The sequence below is a fragment of the Panthera pardus genome, unplaced genomic scaffold, assembly GCF_024362965.1.
Source record: "Panthera pardus isolate Hobbes unplaced genomic scaffold, ASM2436296v1 HiC_scaffold_13, whole genome shotgun sequence".
NCBI lineage: Eukaryota > Metazoa > Chordata > Mammalia > Carnivora > Felidae > Panthera > Panthera pardus.
This window is the reverse complement of record NW_026526688.1, coordinates 172,121,607-172,137,223: the sequence shown is the minus strand read 5'-3', so window position 1 is coordinate 172,137,223 and position 15,617 is coordinate 172,121,607. Positions and strand designations below refer to the sequence as shown.

General features: G+C 37.8%; 2 protein-coding genes across 5 annotated transcripts in view; one reads left to right on the top strand and one right to left on the bottom strand.

Moving 5' to 3' along the window:
- WDR19 (WD repeat domain 19) overlaps positions 1-15,617 on the top strand; it is a 113,275-nt gene that overhangs the window by 96,838 nt on the left and 820 nt on the right. For 2 of the 4 annotated variants that reach the window (XM_019413956.2, XM_019413974.2), the window contains exon 37: positions 12,641-12,925. The exons of the other annotated variants lie outside the window; for them this stretch is intronic. The gene's annotated coding sequence lies outside the window, so the exon portion shown is untranslated. Of the gene's footprint in view, positions 1-12,640; positions 12,926-15,617 lie in introns of those variants that run through there. 4 annotated transcript variants of the gene reach the window in all.
- The window catches only part of RFC1 (replication factor C subunit 1), a 79,697-nt gene continuing 77,720 nt past the window's right edge, over positions 13,641-15,617 (bottom strand). The window contains exon 25 of the mRNA XM_019413987.2: positions 13,641-15,558. Within this exon, the coding sequence (XP_019269532.1) occupies positions 15,475-15,558 (84 nt within the window). The 3' untranslated portion in view covers positions 13,641-15,474. The remainder of the gene's footprint in view (positions 15,559-15,617) is intronic.

The window sequence follows — 15,617 nt, the reverse complement described above, 5'->3', positions numbered from 1 at the left end:
TTTTCTTCTTCAATATTACTTTGGCTACTCGGGGTCTTTTGTGGTTCCATACAAATTTTAGGATTGCTTATTCTAGCTTCAAGAAGAATGCTGGTGCAATTTTGATTGGGATTGCATTGAATGTGTAGATTGCTTTGAGTAGTATTGACATTTTAACAATATTTATTCTTCTAATCCATGAGCACAGAATGTTTTTCCATTTCTTTATATCTTCTTCAATTTCCTTCATAACTTTCTATAGTTTTCAGCATACAGATCTTTTACATCTTTGGTTAGGTTTATTCCTAGGTATTTTATGCTTCTTGGTGCAATTGTGAATGGGATCAGTTTCTTTGTCTTTTTGTTGCTTCATTGTTAGTGTATGAGAATGCAACTGATTTCTGTACATTGATTTTGTATCCTGCGACTTTGCTGAATTCATGCATCAATTCTAGCAGACTTTTGGTGGAGTCTGTCGGGTTTTCCATGTATAATACCATGTCATCTGCAAAAAGTGAAAGCTTGACTTCATCTTTGCCAATTTTGATGCCTTTGATTTCCTTTTGTTGTCTGATTGCTGATGCTAGCACTTCCAACACTATGTTAAACAACAGCGGTGAGAGTGGACACCCCTGTTGTATTCCTGATCTCAAGGGAAAAGCTCTCAGTTTTTCTCCATTGAGGACAGTATTAGCTGTGGGCTTTTCATGAATGGCTTTCATGATGTTTAAGTATGTTCCTTCTATCTCAACTTTCTCGAGGGTCTTTATTAAGAAAGGATGCTGAATTTTGTTGAACGCTTTTTCTGCATCGATTGACAGGATCATATGGTTCTTATATTTTCTTTTATTAATGTGATGTATCACATTGATGGATTTGCGAATGTCGAACCAGCCCTGCAGCCCAGGAATGAATCCCACTTGATCATGGTGAATAATTTTTTTTATATGCTATTGAATTTGATTTGCTAGTATCTTGTTGAAAATTTTTGCATCCATATTCATCAGGGATATTGGCCTGTAGTTGTCTTTTTTGCTGGGTCTCTGTCTGGTTTGGGAATGAAAGTGATGCTGGCTTCATAGAATGAGTCTGGAAGTTTTCCTTCCCTTTCTATTTTTTGGAACAGCTTGAGAAGGATAGGTATTATCTCTGCTTTAAATGTCTGGTACAATTCCCCAGGGAAGCCGTCTGGTCCTGGACTCTTATTTGTTGGGAGATTTTTGATAACTGATTCAATTTCTTCACTGGTGATGGGTCTGTTCAAACTTCTATTTCTTCCTGAGAGTTTTGGAAGTGTGTGGGTACTTAGGAATTTGTCCATTTCTTCCAGGTTGTCCAGCTTGTTGCCATATAATTTTTTTATAATATTCCCTGATAATTGTTTGTATTTCTGAGGGATTGGTTGTAATAATTCCATTTTCATTCATGATTTTATCTATTTGGGTCCTCTCCCTTTTTTTTTTTTAATGTTTATTTTTGAGAGAGACAGAGAGTGGGGGAGGGGCACAAAGAGAGAGGGAGGCACAGAATCCGAAGCAGGCTCCAGGCTCCAAGCTCTCAGCACAGAGCCTGACGAAGGGCTCGAACCCACTAACATGAGATCATGACCTGAGCCAAAGTCAGACACCCAACAAAGTGAGCCACCCAGGCGCCCCGGGTCCTCTCCCTTTTCTTTTTGAGAAGCTTGGCTACAGGTTTATCAATTTTGTTTATTTTTTCAAAAAAAAAAACAACTCTTGGTTTCATTGATCTGCTCTACTGTTTTTTTAGATTCTATATTGTTTATTTCTGTTCTGATCTTTATTATTTCTCTTCTGCTGGGTTTGGTGTGCCTTTGCTGTTCTGTTTCCTTTAGGTGTGCTGTTAGATTTTGTATTTGGGATCTCCTTGTTTCTTGAGATAGGCCTGGATTGCAGTGTATTTTCCTCTCAGGACCGCCTTCCCTGCATCCCAAAGCGTTTGGATTGTTGTATTTTCATTTTCATTTGTTTCCATATATTTTTTAACTTCTTCTCTAATTTCCTGGTTGACCCACTCATTCTTTACTAGGATGTTCTTTAACCTCCATGCTTTTGGAGGTTTTCCAGACTTTTTCCTGTGGTTGATTTCAAGTTTCATAGCATTGTGGTCTGAAAGTGTGCTTGGTATGATCTCAATTCTTTCATACTTATGAAGGGCTGTTTTGTGACCCACTATGTGATCTGTCTTGGAGAATGTTCCATGTGCACTCAAGAAGAAAGTATATTCTGTTGCTTTGGGATGCAGAGTTCTAAATGTATCTGTCAAGTCCATCTGATCCAATTTATCATTCAGGGCCCTTGTTTCTTTATTGATCCTGTGTCTAGATGATGTTTCCATTGCTGTAAGTGGAGTATTAAAGTCTCCTGCAATTACCACATTCTTATCAATAAGGTTGTTTATGTTTGTGATTGTTTTATATATTTGGGGGCTCCCGTATTTGGTGCATAGACATTTATAATTGTTAGCTCTTCCTGATGGATAGACCCTGTAATTATTATATAATGCCCTTCTTCATCTCTTGTTACAGCCTTTAATTTAAAGTCTAGTTTGTCTGATGGAAGTATGGCTATTCCAGCTTTCTTTTGACTTCCAGTAGCACGACAGTTCTCCATCCCCTCAGTTTCAATCTGAAGGTGTCCTCAGATCTCAAATGAGTCTCTTGTAGACAGCAAATAGATGGGTCTTGGTTTTTTATCCATTCTGATACCCAATGTCTTTTGGTTGGAGCATTTAGTCCATTGATATTCAGTGTTATTATTGAAAGATAGGGGTTTAGAGTCATTATGATGTCTATAGGTTTCATGCTTGTAGTGGTGCCTCTGGTACTTTGTGGTCCTTGCAACATTTCACTCAGAGTCCCCCTTAGGATCTCTTGTAGGGCTGGTTTAGTGGTGATGAATTCCTTCAGTTTTTGTTCGTTTGGGAAAACCTTTATCTCTCCTTCTATTCTGAATGACAGGCTTGCTGGATAAAGGATTCTCAGCTGCATATGTTTCCTGTTCATCACATTGAAGATTTACTGCCATTCCTTTCTGGCCTGCCAAGTTTCGGTAGATAGGTCTGCTATTACCCTTATGTGTCTACCTTTGTATGTTAAGGCCTGTTTATCCCTAGCTGCTTTCAGAATTCTCTCTTTATCCTTGTATATTGCCAGTTTCACTATGATATGTCGTGCAGAAGATCGATTCAAATTACATCTGAAGGGAGTTCTCTGTGCCTCTTGGATTTCAATGCCTGTTTCCTTCCCCAGATCAGGGAAGTTTTCAGCTATGATTTGTTAAAGTCCACCTTCAGCCCCTTTCTCTCTCTCTTCTTCTTCTTCTGGAATTCCTATGATACGAATATTGTTCCGTTTGATTGCATCACTCAGTTCTCTACTTCTCCCCTCGTACTCCTGGATTTTTTAATCTTTTTCTCAGCTTCTTCTTTCTTCCATAATTTTATCTTCTATTTCACCTATTCTCTCTTCTGCCTCTTCAATCCATGCTGTAGCCACCTCCATTTTATTTTGCACCTCATTTATACCATTTTTTAATTCATCATGACTATTTTTTAGTCTCTTGATCTCTGTAGCAATATTCTCTGCTGTCCTCTATGCTTTTTTCAAGTCCAGCAATCAATTTTATGACTATTATTCTAAATTCTTGTTCCATTATATTGCTTAAATCGGTTTTGGTCAATTTGTTAGCTGTTGCTACTTCCTGGAATTTCTTTTGAGGAATTTCTTTCTGTTTCACCATTTTGGCTAGTTTTCTGTCCCTTATGCATTTTAAAAGCTTGCTGTATGCTCTGCACCTACCAGCACTGCTATATTAAAGGAGGGTCATACACTGTCCAGGGCCTGGCCCTTCAGGAAGTGTTTTTTCGGGGATTGTTACTTGCTCTCTGTTGTTGTGACTTTGGTTATTTTATTACACTACTCGTAGGAATATTTTGGACCCTCCACCAGATGTGCTTTGATTTGTTCCTTGGAATAGCCCGGGTTGTCTCTGTGTCTCAGGACCCTGTGCTTTCCAGAGGGGTTCCCCTTCCTGCTTTATCTTCCCTCCACTCATGTGATCCAAAGGGGTCTACACTGAATGATACTCATGCCACCATCCAGTCTTGAAGTTCCTCTGAAACGCCAATTCCTTCTCAAAGTGCATCTGAACTAGAATCACCTGAAATACTAGTTAATGTGCAGATGCCCAAGCTAATCAGACTAAATCAGAAACCCTGGGAGCTGGAATGTGGCATCTGTATTTTCAAAAGACTCCCAAAAGGCTGCAATCACAAAGTTGAGAATCATGTTTTAGCACATTCCTGTGATCTCTCATCAACTATGTGCTTTTTGTTATACTGTCATGTGTCAAATTCAAACTCAAAATTATATACTTGCATGGGACAGAAACTTTGAAAATTACACTACTTCTCTGCCAGTGAATCCTGGTTAGACTGTCTTTAGAAGGCAGCAGAGGAGAAGGGAAGACAGAGGAGGGAGAAGTCACATGCTCCTTTCTGTCTGTTGGTTCCTGCCAGTTTTATCCCCAGTGATCTTTTTTTTTTTCTTTTAAGTAGGTTTCACACCCAGCTTGGAGCCTAACTCAGGGCTTGAACTCACAAGCCTTGCTTAACCGAGCTACCCAGGTGCCCCTTGACTACTCTTAATCCTTTCCATCTCTCTATAAAATTTTAGAGTCAGCTTGTCAAATTCTGTTTTTAAAGCATGTTCAAATTATAATTAAGATTTGTTTCATTTTCTGTTGCTGCATATTATCACAAATTTAGCATCTTAAAACAACATAATTATGTCACAAGTTTTTTGAGAAATAATTGACATCACTTGTTTTAGGTGTACAACATAATGGTTATATATATAGAAATGATTGCCATAGTAAGTTAACATCCATCACCACACAGTAACTTCCAAATATCCAACATAGTTAACTCCAGTTACCATGCTATACATTACATCCCCAGCACTTATTTATAACTGGAGGCTTGTACCTTTTGACCACTTTCATCTATTCCACCCACTCCCCACCCCAGGCGTCTGGCAACCAACAAACTGTTCTCTGTTATGTAGGAGTTCAGTGTTTTTATACATATAAGTGAGACCATACAGGATTTGTCTTTCTCTAATTTCACTTGGCATAGTGAAGGCCCACCCATGTTGTTGTGAATGGCAATATTTTCTTTTATGGCTGAATAACATTTCTGTGTGTGTGCACACACACAGGACTTTCTCCAGTGTCATTTTCTTTATCCAATATAGATGGACACTTAGGTTGTTTCCATATCTTGGCCATTGTAAATAATGCTGAAATGAACACAGGGGTGTAGATATCTTTTCAAGATAGTGATCTGTTCAGATAAATACCCAGCAGTGGAATAGCTGGACCATATGGTAGTTCCGTTTTTAATTTTTTGAGGAACCTCTATATTGTTTTCCACAGTTGCTGCACTGGTTTACCTTCCCACCAACAGTGCACAATGGCTCCTTTCTCTCCACGTCCTTGCCAACAACTGTGATTTGTCATTTTATAATAGCCATTCTGACAGGTGTGAGGTGATATATCATTGTGGTTTTGGTTTGTATTTCCCTGATGATCAGTGATGTGTAGCAGCATCCTTTAACATACCTATTGACCATTTGTTGTATCTTGTTTGGAAAATTTTCTATTCAGATCCTTTGACCATTTTTAATTGGATTTTTTCCCAATGGAATAGTAGGAGTTCTTTATATTAACCCCTTATCAGATGTATGATTTGCAAATTTCCATGTTGCCTTTTCATTTTGTTGGTTTCCTTTGCTGTATACAAGTTTTTTAGTTCAGTGTAGTCTCACCTGTTTATATCTGCTTTCCTGCCTTCCTGCCTTTATTTTTAGGGTCAAATCCAAAAAATCATTACCAAAACTCATGTCAAGGAGCTTACCCCCTATATTTCCTTCTAGGAGTTTTATGCTTTCAGGTATTATGTTCAAATTTTTAATCCAGTTTGAGTTGATTTTTGTATATGGTGTGAGCAAGTAATCCAGTTTTCTCACCGCCATTTATTAAAGAGCCACTCCTTTCCCCATTATATATTCTTTACTTCTTTGTCCTAAATTAACTGACCAATGTGACTGTTTTTATGCCAATACCATACTGTTTTGCTTATTATAACTGTGTAATATAGTTTAAGGAATTATGGTGCCTCCAGCTGTGTTCTTCTTTCTCAAGATTGCTTTGGCTACTCAGAGTCTTTTGTGGTTCCATACAAATGTTAGGATTGTTTGTTCTATTTCTGTGAAAAATATTGGAGACTGATAGACATTGCATTGAATCTGTAGATTGTTTTGGATAGTATGGAAACTTTAACAATTTTAATTCTTACAATCTGTGAGCACAGTATCTACTTATGTGTCCTTGATTTCTTTCATCAATGTCTTACAGTATTCAATGTACAGGTATCTCACTTCCTTGGTTATATTTATTCATAAGTATTTCATTCTTTTTTATGCAATTGTAAATGGATTGTTTTCTTAATCTCTGATAGTTCATCATGAGTGTATAGAAATGCAACTGATTTTTGTATATTCGTTTTGTATCCTGCAACTTCACTGAACTCATTTATTAGCTCTAACACCTTAGTGGTCATTAGGGTTTTCTATATATAGTATCACATCTTCTGCAAATAGTGACACTTTGGTTTGCTTTCCAATTTGGCTGCCTTGTATTTCTTTTTCTTGCCTAATTCCTCTGTCTAGGACTTCTAGTACTATGTTTAATAAAAGTGACAAGAATATGCATCCTTATTTTCTTCCTGATCTTAGAGGAAAAATCTTTATAAGTTTGTAACCACCAAGGATGATGATAGCTGTGGGCTTGTCCTATATTATGTTGAGGTATATTTCCTCTATAACCACTTGGTATAAACTTTTATCATCAATGGAGGTTGAATATTGTCAAAATGCTTTCTCTGTATCTACTGAGATGATCATATGATTTGTATTCTTGATTTTCTTAATGTGGTGTTATCACACTGATTAGTTTGTAGATGAACTATCCATGTATCCCTGGAATAAAATCCCTCCTGATCACACATTTAACATACTTTTAACATATTATTGAGGCCAGTTTGCTAATAGATTGCTTAGGGTTTTTGTATTCTACGTTCATCAGGCATATTGGCCTGTAATTGCCTTTATTGTGGTATCCTTGTCTGGTTTTGATATCTGAGTAATGCTGGCCATATAAAATGAGTTTGGAAATGTTCCCTCTTCTTTGATTTTTTGGAAGAGTTTTAGAATGACTGGTGTGAATGCTTTAAATGTTAGACAGAATTCACCAGTGAAGCCATCTGGCCTTGGACTTTTGTTTGCTAGGAGGTTTTTTGATTACAGATTCAATCTCCTTTCTAGTAATTGGTCTGTTCAGATTTTGTTTCTTCATGATTCAGTCTTGTAAGAAAGATTCTATGTTTCTAGGATTATATCTATTTCTTTTCTAGTTTGCTTCATTTGTTGGTGTATAATAGTTCCCATTATTCTTTTATATTTATCAGTTGTAATATCTCCTCTATTTGAGTCCTCTCTTTTTCTTTTGGTAAGTCTAGCTAAAGGTTTGTCTATTTTCTTTAACCAGCTTAGTTTTATTGCTCTTTTTTACTCTTTTTAGTCCCTATCTCAGCTTTGGGCTTAGCTTGTTCTTTTCTAGTTCCCCAAGATATAAAGTTAGGTTGTTTAACTTGGGATCTTTCTTGTTCTTGACATAGGTATTTATTGCTATCAGCTTCCCTTTTAGAACTGCTTTTGCTGCATCCCATAAGTTTTGGTATATTATCTTTCCATTTTCATTTGTCTCCGGGTATTTTTTTTTTCTTTTGATTTCTTCCATGACCCACTTGGTTGTTCCATAGCATGTTGTTGAATCTCCACATATTTTTTAATTTTCCATTTTTTTTCTTATAAATGACTTCCAGTTCCATACTGTTTTGGTTAGAAAAAACGCTTGATATGATGGCAGTCTTTTTAAATTTATTGACTTGTTTTTGTGGCCTAACCTACGATCGATCATTCCTGGAGAATGTTTCATATGTGCTTAAAAATGTCTATTCTGGGGTGCCTGGGTAGCTCAGTCGGTTGAGCATCTGACTTCAGCTCAGGTCATGACCTCATGGTTCATGAGTTTGAGCCCCACATCGGGCTCTCTGCTGTCAGTGCAGAGCCTGCTTTGGATCCCCTGTCTCCCCGCTCCCACTCTCTCTGCTCCTCACCCATGTTGTGTCTCTCTCAAAAATAAACATTAAAAAAAAGAAGAATGTCTATTCTTCTTGGAGGGAATATTCTGTAAAGGTCTGGTAAGTGCAATGTTTACTTACTGATTTTCTGTCTGGATGATCTAGTTAGGGGATGAAGTCCCCTACTCTTACTATATTGCTAATTCTCTCTTAGATCTGTGAATTTTGCTTTAGATCTTTATTTTTTTTTACTTCTTTAATGTTTATTTTGAGAAAGAGAGAGAGCAAGCGAGCGCGCACATAAGGCAGGAATAGAGAGAATCCCAAGTAGGCTCTGTGTTGATAGCATGTACTGTGAGATCATGACCTGAGCCAATAAAAGGTATCAGTTGCTTAACCGACTGAGCCAACCAGGCACTCCTATTCTTTTTTTTTTTTAATGAATAAATGAATATCATTTATTTTTGAGACAGACTGAGCAGGGGAGGGGCAGAGAGAAAGGGAGACAGAATCCCAAGCAGACTCCGTGTTGTCAGCACAGAGCCCAACACAGGACTCAAACTCACAAACTGAGATCACGACCCAAGCCAAAATCAAGAGTCAGATGCTTAAGTGAGCCACCCAGCTGCCCCTTGCTTTATATCTTTAGATGTTCCTATGTTAAGCCCATACCTACAAATGTTATATCCACTTTTGGGTTGACATTTTTATCATTATATAATGACCTTCTTTGTCTCTTATTATAGTCTTTTATTATCTGATATAAGTAAAGTTATTCCAGTTTTCTTTTTGTTTCCATTAGCCTGGAATATCTTCTTCCATTCCTTCACTTTCGGTCTGCTTCTGTCCTTAAAACTGAGTAAGTCTCTTGTTAGCAGCAAGACAAATGGATATTACTTATTTAATCCAGTCAGCCACTCTTTTGATCAGAGAATTTAGTCGATTTACATTTAGTGTATTGATAGATATGGACGTACTGACATTTTTATTGTCTTCTGGCTGTTTTGTAACTCTTTTGTTCCTTCTTCTACTCTTTGTGATTTAATTGTTTTCTATAGTGGTATGCTTAGATTCTTTTTATCTTTTGTGTATGTACTATGGACATTTCTTTGTGGATACCATGAGGCTTACATAAAACTGGTCTATTTTATGTTTATAACAAGTTCAAACACATTCTAAGGCTCTACATTTTTACTCTCCCCACCCCCCATTCTATTTTTAATGTCATAGTTTACATCTTTGCAAGTTGGGTGTCCATTATTGTCATTATAGTTATTTTTACTACTTTAGTAAGCGATTAACCCACCACCATATTACAACATAAGATTATTCTGAATTTATATATTAACCTTTAAGCATTCATATTTACACTTTTATATGCTTTCCTCTTATTAATCAGCACTTTCAGGGGTGCCTGGGTGGTTCAGGCGGTTAAGTGTCCAACTTGATTTCAGCTCAGGTCCTGATCTCATAGTTCATGGGTTCAAGACTCGCACCAAGCTCTGCACTGATAGCACGAAGCCTGTTTGGGATTCTCTCTCTCTCTCTCTCTCTCTCTCTCTCTCTCTCTCTCTCTCTCACACACACACACACACACACACACACACAGAATAAATGATTTTTTAATCAGCACTTTCAGCGTAAAGAAGCCCCTTTATTAACATTTCTTATAAGGCTGGTCTAGTGGTGATGAACTCCTTTAGTTTCTCCTTGTCTGGAAAATGGTCTCTCACTCTTAAATAGAACAAACTGAGGGTTGATGGGGGGTGGGGGAAAGAGGAAAGTGGGTGATGGGCACTGAAGGGCACTTGTTGGGATGAGCACTAGGTGTTGTATGTATGCCAATTTGACAATAAAGTATATTAAAAAGAAAAAGAAAAAACGGTCTTTCAGTTTTGAAGGACAGTATTGCCAGGTAGAGTATTCTTTGTTGCATTGCTTTTCTTTCAGCAGTTTGAATATATCATGCCACTGTCTCCTAGTCTGCAAAGGTTCTACTAAAAAAATTGCTGATGGTATTATGGGTTCCCTTTTGTGTAACAAGTTGTTTCTCTCCTTTAGCTTTTGGCAATTTAATTATATGTCTTGGTGTCTCTTTGGGTTCATCTTGTTTGAAACTCTGAGTTTCCTAGAACTGAATGTCTATTTCTTTCTCCAAGTTAGGGAAATTTTCACCCTCTTTCTCTTCTCTTTTAGGACCCTTAGATTATCAATATTGGTTGGCTTCATGTTATCACATAAATCCCTTAAGCTAAGCTATAATCACTTTCATTCTTTTATCTTTTTGCTGTGATTAGATGAGTTTCATTGACCTATCCTCAAGTTCACTGATCCTTTCTGTTCATTTAGTCTGTCATTGAACCTTTCTATTGTATTTTCCAGTTCAGAAACTATAGTCTTCAAGTCTGTGATTTGTTTGGTACTTTTTTCACTTTGTTCATGAATTATTTTTATGACCATTATTGTAAACTATCACATAAATCACCTAATGGAGATCAAGCAAAATCTCCATTTTGTTAAGATCTTTTTGTGAGGTTTTATCTCTTTTTTTGTTTGGAACATATTACTGTGTCTTCATTTTCATTGACTCTGTTTTGGTTGCTATGCATTAGCTAAAAGAGCCACCTCTCCCAGTCTTGAAGGAGTGGCCTCATGTAGGAAAGGAGCCTAATTATTCACCACTGCCCTGGCTCTACCATCTTTGTTTTTAGTGGCTCCCAGTAGTTGAGGGTATGCCAAGACCTGTCAGTATCCCACAGTGGGGAATGTCACTCGGAACCTAGATGCTAGCCTCCGGAGAGTGTTGCAGTTGGCCCGTAAGTATGTGTTAAATTAGAAGCCTGTCCCTCAGGCCAAAGCTTTTAAGATAGCAGGCCTTTTGCACAGAGAGACTGGGTGCATTTCAGTCTGCTGCCTCTGTGCTGGGCCATGGGGGATTAGCCACAGTGGGTCCATGTGATCTTATTTTGGACTGTTTTCTTGTTTGCTATGTCCTTATAGGTCTCGTGGATACAAGTCTCATTGCCTATTAAAGCTAGAGGTTTTGGAGGCCCATCTCTAGTGTAGAAGTCTTAAAAGTGAGGGCACCAAACATGGGTCCAAACGCTTCACTCCTCAGGGAAAAGCTGGGAGTTGTGAGTTGCCTCCTGGTTGTGTGTCATCATGCTGGCGATGGAATTTAATGTCAAGATTTTCTGACCCTCTCCTACCCAGTTTGATGTGGGTTTTTTCTTATTCACCTGATATGCAGGAATCAGTTTCTTTCAGACGACTTGTTCCATATGCAGCTGTACATTCACTGTGTCTGTGGGAAAAGACATGCCTATCAGTAGGATAGACATGGCTTAGCAGAGTCTTCTGTTCAGGGTCTCACAAGGCTGCAACTGGTTGGAGCTGCAATCTCATGTAAGGCTCAGTGTCTTTGTCCAGCCTGTTTGTTGGTGGGATTCCATCCTTTACCTTCAGAGTACTGAGGTCCTCAGATCCTATAAGCAGCCCTCAGTTTTTATGCTTTCAGTCCAGCATTAAAGAGTCTCTTCTGAGCCTGTGAAGTTCAAGGGTTTACATGGAGTTTATAAGCAGATTTAGGGGGCAATACTCTTTTCAGGATATTCTCCCTCACATTTCAGTAGTTCTGGCAGGCCCAAACTCTGTTCTCTTAACTCAACTCTACAAGCTAGTAAGACGATGACTTTATGGTTGTCTCATGGACTTAACCTCAGGTGCAAAGGCATATAAAGATGAATTTTACCCAGTAGCCTTCTCTTCTTTCAAGAGTTGGCATCTTTCCAATTTCTACCAGCTCTTGGTTGGTTGCTCTCCAGTGCCTTTGAATAGTCTGTCCCAGGTTTGTAACTATTATCTGGAAGAAGATAATCTGCAATTCTGCCAAAGTAGGATGTTGCTTATGTTTTTAATAATCCTACATAGACTCTCTCCAGACACTATCCATGGATTAAAGCAGAGCCTTAGACCATGGTTCATAAATACTTGCAGATATGCTTTAGTAAGTTATGATTATGCACCATCTTTTGAAAAAGTCATTATAAATGTCTTATCATACAATAAATATTGGTTGAAGCAGCAACTTCATGGACTCCTTTTAGACGAGGAACCATTAACAACTATTTCGTTTCAGGAAAATCTTCACAGATTGCTGAACACTTTCCTTGCATTTCCCCACTCTTCTGAGTAAAGTGGCTGTTATTAGCACCCTCACTTTGTAATAACAGTTCGACAGCTTGCATGTACAATTTTTAGTCAAGGCCAAGATTTAAACTCAATACGGATTATAGACCAGAGGCTTCTAACTTGAATATGGTCATCTTGCTCCACATTCCAGAAATGAGCAAAAACTTCTTTGGTATAGCTTTATTACTACATACCACAGTTACCTGAAACGCTTCTAAAGACATGTGGGGTTTTTTATCTTTTCTAGATATAATGTTCCTGAAAAGATAGCACTTTTCTACAGGAGGCTGTGTGGTTGCTGGATACAGAAAAAAGAAAGACTCTCCAGGTCACAGACATTGTACAATTGCCATTGTACAGTGGCAAAACAGTGACATATAACCTTGATGTTTATCATAGTTCCTCTTCAAAGTCTTACATATTCTATGCTCTGCACTGTTAATAGTAACCTATGACATAACTGTAAATATTCAACTTTTTGATAACTTTTATATTTTGAAATATTTCCTTTAAAATAAAATTGTTGACTAGATATTTGTAATGTTTTCCTGGATTAAAGGGAGAAAGGAAGACAGCTTTGCAGAACATCATGAAGTGTGGGCAGCACAGATATTAACAGTTAAAAGTTTGAACTAAGCTTAAGCCTATTTAGCAGAATCAGTCTCACAATAAAAACACCAATTTAGAAGAATCAAACTATAAACCATAAGCTTTTATCTCCTGAGTCATTATACCACATACTGTAGAATTTCTTTCACAAAATTAAATCACTGGACTTCTCCTGAAGATATATTCAAAATCTTCCCCGTTATCACACACACCCCGTATTTTTCCTACAACAGTATATCCTTCCTTGCCACCCAAGGCTAATGTCACCAAAGTCTAAGCAGCTGGCAGAAATGAGTCATGTAGCCTCACTTTGTCTCAGATGATAGGATTTTACAGTATAGGCGCCAGCATCCTGAGCATTACAAAGGTACCCAGTGGCACCTATGAGCCTATGGTAGACCCCATGGGGGGGTCAGTGATGTTTTATTGCATCCAAGTATCCACATGCATGATGCCTCCAACGTTTTGATCTGTTCTTGCTCCCACAAAGGCTGGCCAGAGAATGGGCCAAGTAAAGCCAATGTTTTACTAAGTGATACAAGTTATTATCATTAAACCCACTATCATCCCCTTGTTTTCCCATTATCACTGGAAGGATGTTGTAAAGTTAGAAGAATAAGAGCCATAGGCACCTGGGATCTGTGAGAGTATAGCACATTATATTTGGGGAGTTATGAGCCTTAAACATTCACTAATAAGCATAATTACACCAGAACTTATTCAGGAAGACACTACTCCTCGTACATAAATCACTGTTCCTTGTTAATAAGTTCAAGAGGCTGAATAATGGACTGCCAAAACTTAACAGGATGAAGGATAAAGCACAGTAGTTTGTTATAGCTTCCAAAATGGCCAAGCCTCAATGGATCTCAAAAGAAGCATGCAGTTTGCTGCAAAGATGTGTGGCATCAAGTAGCTCCAGCAGATCCATGTTGCCATCTCATATTTTAAAGAGCGTATTTACAATCTCTAATTCTAAAAAAAAAAGTAATCTTATACACTGATTATGCCAATCATAGAGCACTTAGAATTAATAACAAAATCATAATAAACAAGGGAAGGACACTATTCTTTTTTCTGGCTGCAAGGAGAATATACTCCCTTTCCTGGGGAGGAAAGAACAAGTAGGCAGACAAAAAGCACTAGAAATGGAAGAATATGCGTAAGAAAGCCATGCTCACCCCACAAGTAAGGTGAGGCAGTCGTCAACCAAGGATATCTTCACTGGAGCGCAAATTTCAAGCTGGGCTTTAACAGAGAGGAGCAAGGCTTAAGGCAATGTTTTATTCCCATAATGAATTTAGTCTACATGAAAAACATTTTTAAATACACTTTAAATGTCTCAAGAACTTTGTTTCACCTCCCAAACAGACTGTCAATTACTTAAAGGGAGGAAATAGTATCCTAATTTTATAATTCTCTTAGCACATAACTCTGAGCATTTACTGACAAAATTTTTTAAATGACAAAATTTAGACAACTAAATTCCAGGCTAGTTCCACAGCCTCAGAGCTCCTCAACAAATACAGTTACAGGTACAATCTAAAACTCTAGTCCAGTCTGTGGAGTCTGTCATAGGGCAGAACCAGATCTCCCAGAGACAAAGTAAACAAAAATCAGGGTTCATTTTGTCCCAAGCCAGAGTGAGATTACCTTAGACCCTACTGGTGTGAACCTGATGAGTTGAGACTCTAGAAGGATAAAAATGTGGCAATCCTTTTGCAGCCCCCCATATCTTCTAGTAATACCAAAGAGGCCTCTCCATGACATGCTATTCACAAACAGAGAGATGGCTGGCACTTAAAGAGGTAATCGCGTTGGGAAGTAATTGCCAAAGTTCTATTTCACATAGCTGGTTAGTGAGAAATATAGTTAACTTCTTACCCGATGATTTGCAAACTAACAAAGTAATATACCAACATACTATTTTACTGTACACAATGACATTCTTAAGAATTTGTACATGTATCAGGTGGAACATTTTTATTTCTCATTTATATTCTGTAAGATATTTGACAATGTACAAAGAATACCCAGTTCTAGGTGGTGACTGTTTTGTATTACGATTTATTTACAAAATTTCACCACATAATAGTAACTACCTTTTTAAAAAAAAATCAGCATTGGTCCTATAAAGGCCATTAGGATAAATTCTTAAGCCTACAAAAGTTGCCTTAGTACCAATGTTTCCAGGCATATTATTGTTAACTAAAATCTGACTCCAAAGCCCACGTATAGTTGACAGGGGGCAGTGGAGGACCCAAGCAGTCCTATCAACCTCTATAAGAGGTGTATGTTAGCCTACTGGTTACATCCTTCTAGCAGTACCACCATTTATTTGTAATGGGACCACCAAGTTGCCCCATTATGCTAAAATATGGTTCCTTTGGGGAAAAAACAAGGCATTCTCTAGACAAGCTAGACTGGTCAACAGGGTGAGTAAAAAGTGGCTGTCAGTAGTGAAAAACAGTTTCATTTCTTTGAACTTTTTCCTTTTCCTTTTCTGGACTCCTTATCTTTTTCTGATTTTGAAGGCTTTGAAGATTTTGTCTTTTTCTGTTGGGAGGGAAGAATGCACAAAATAGTTAATAGCTGTATTCATGAGGAAATGAAAT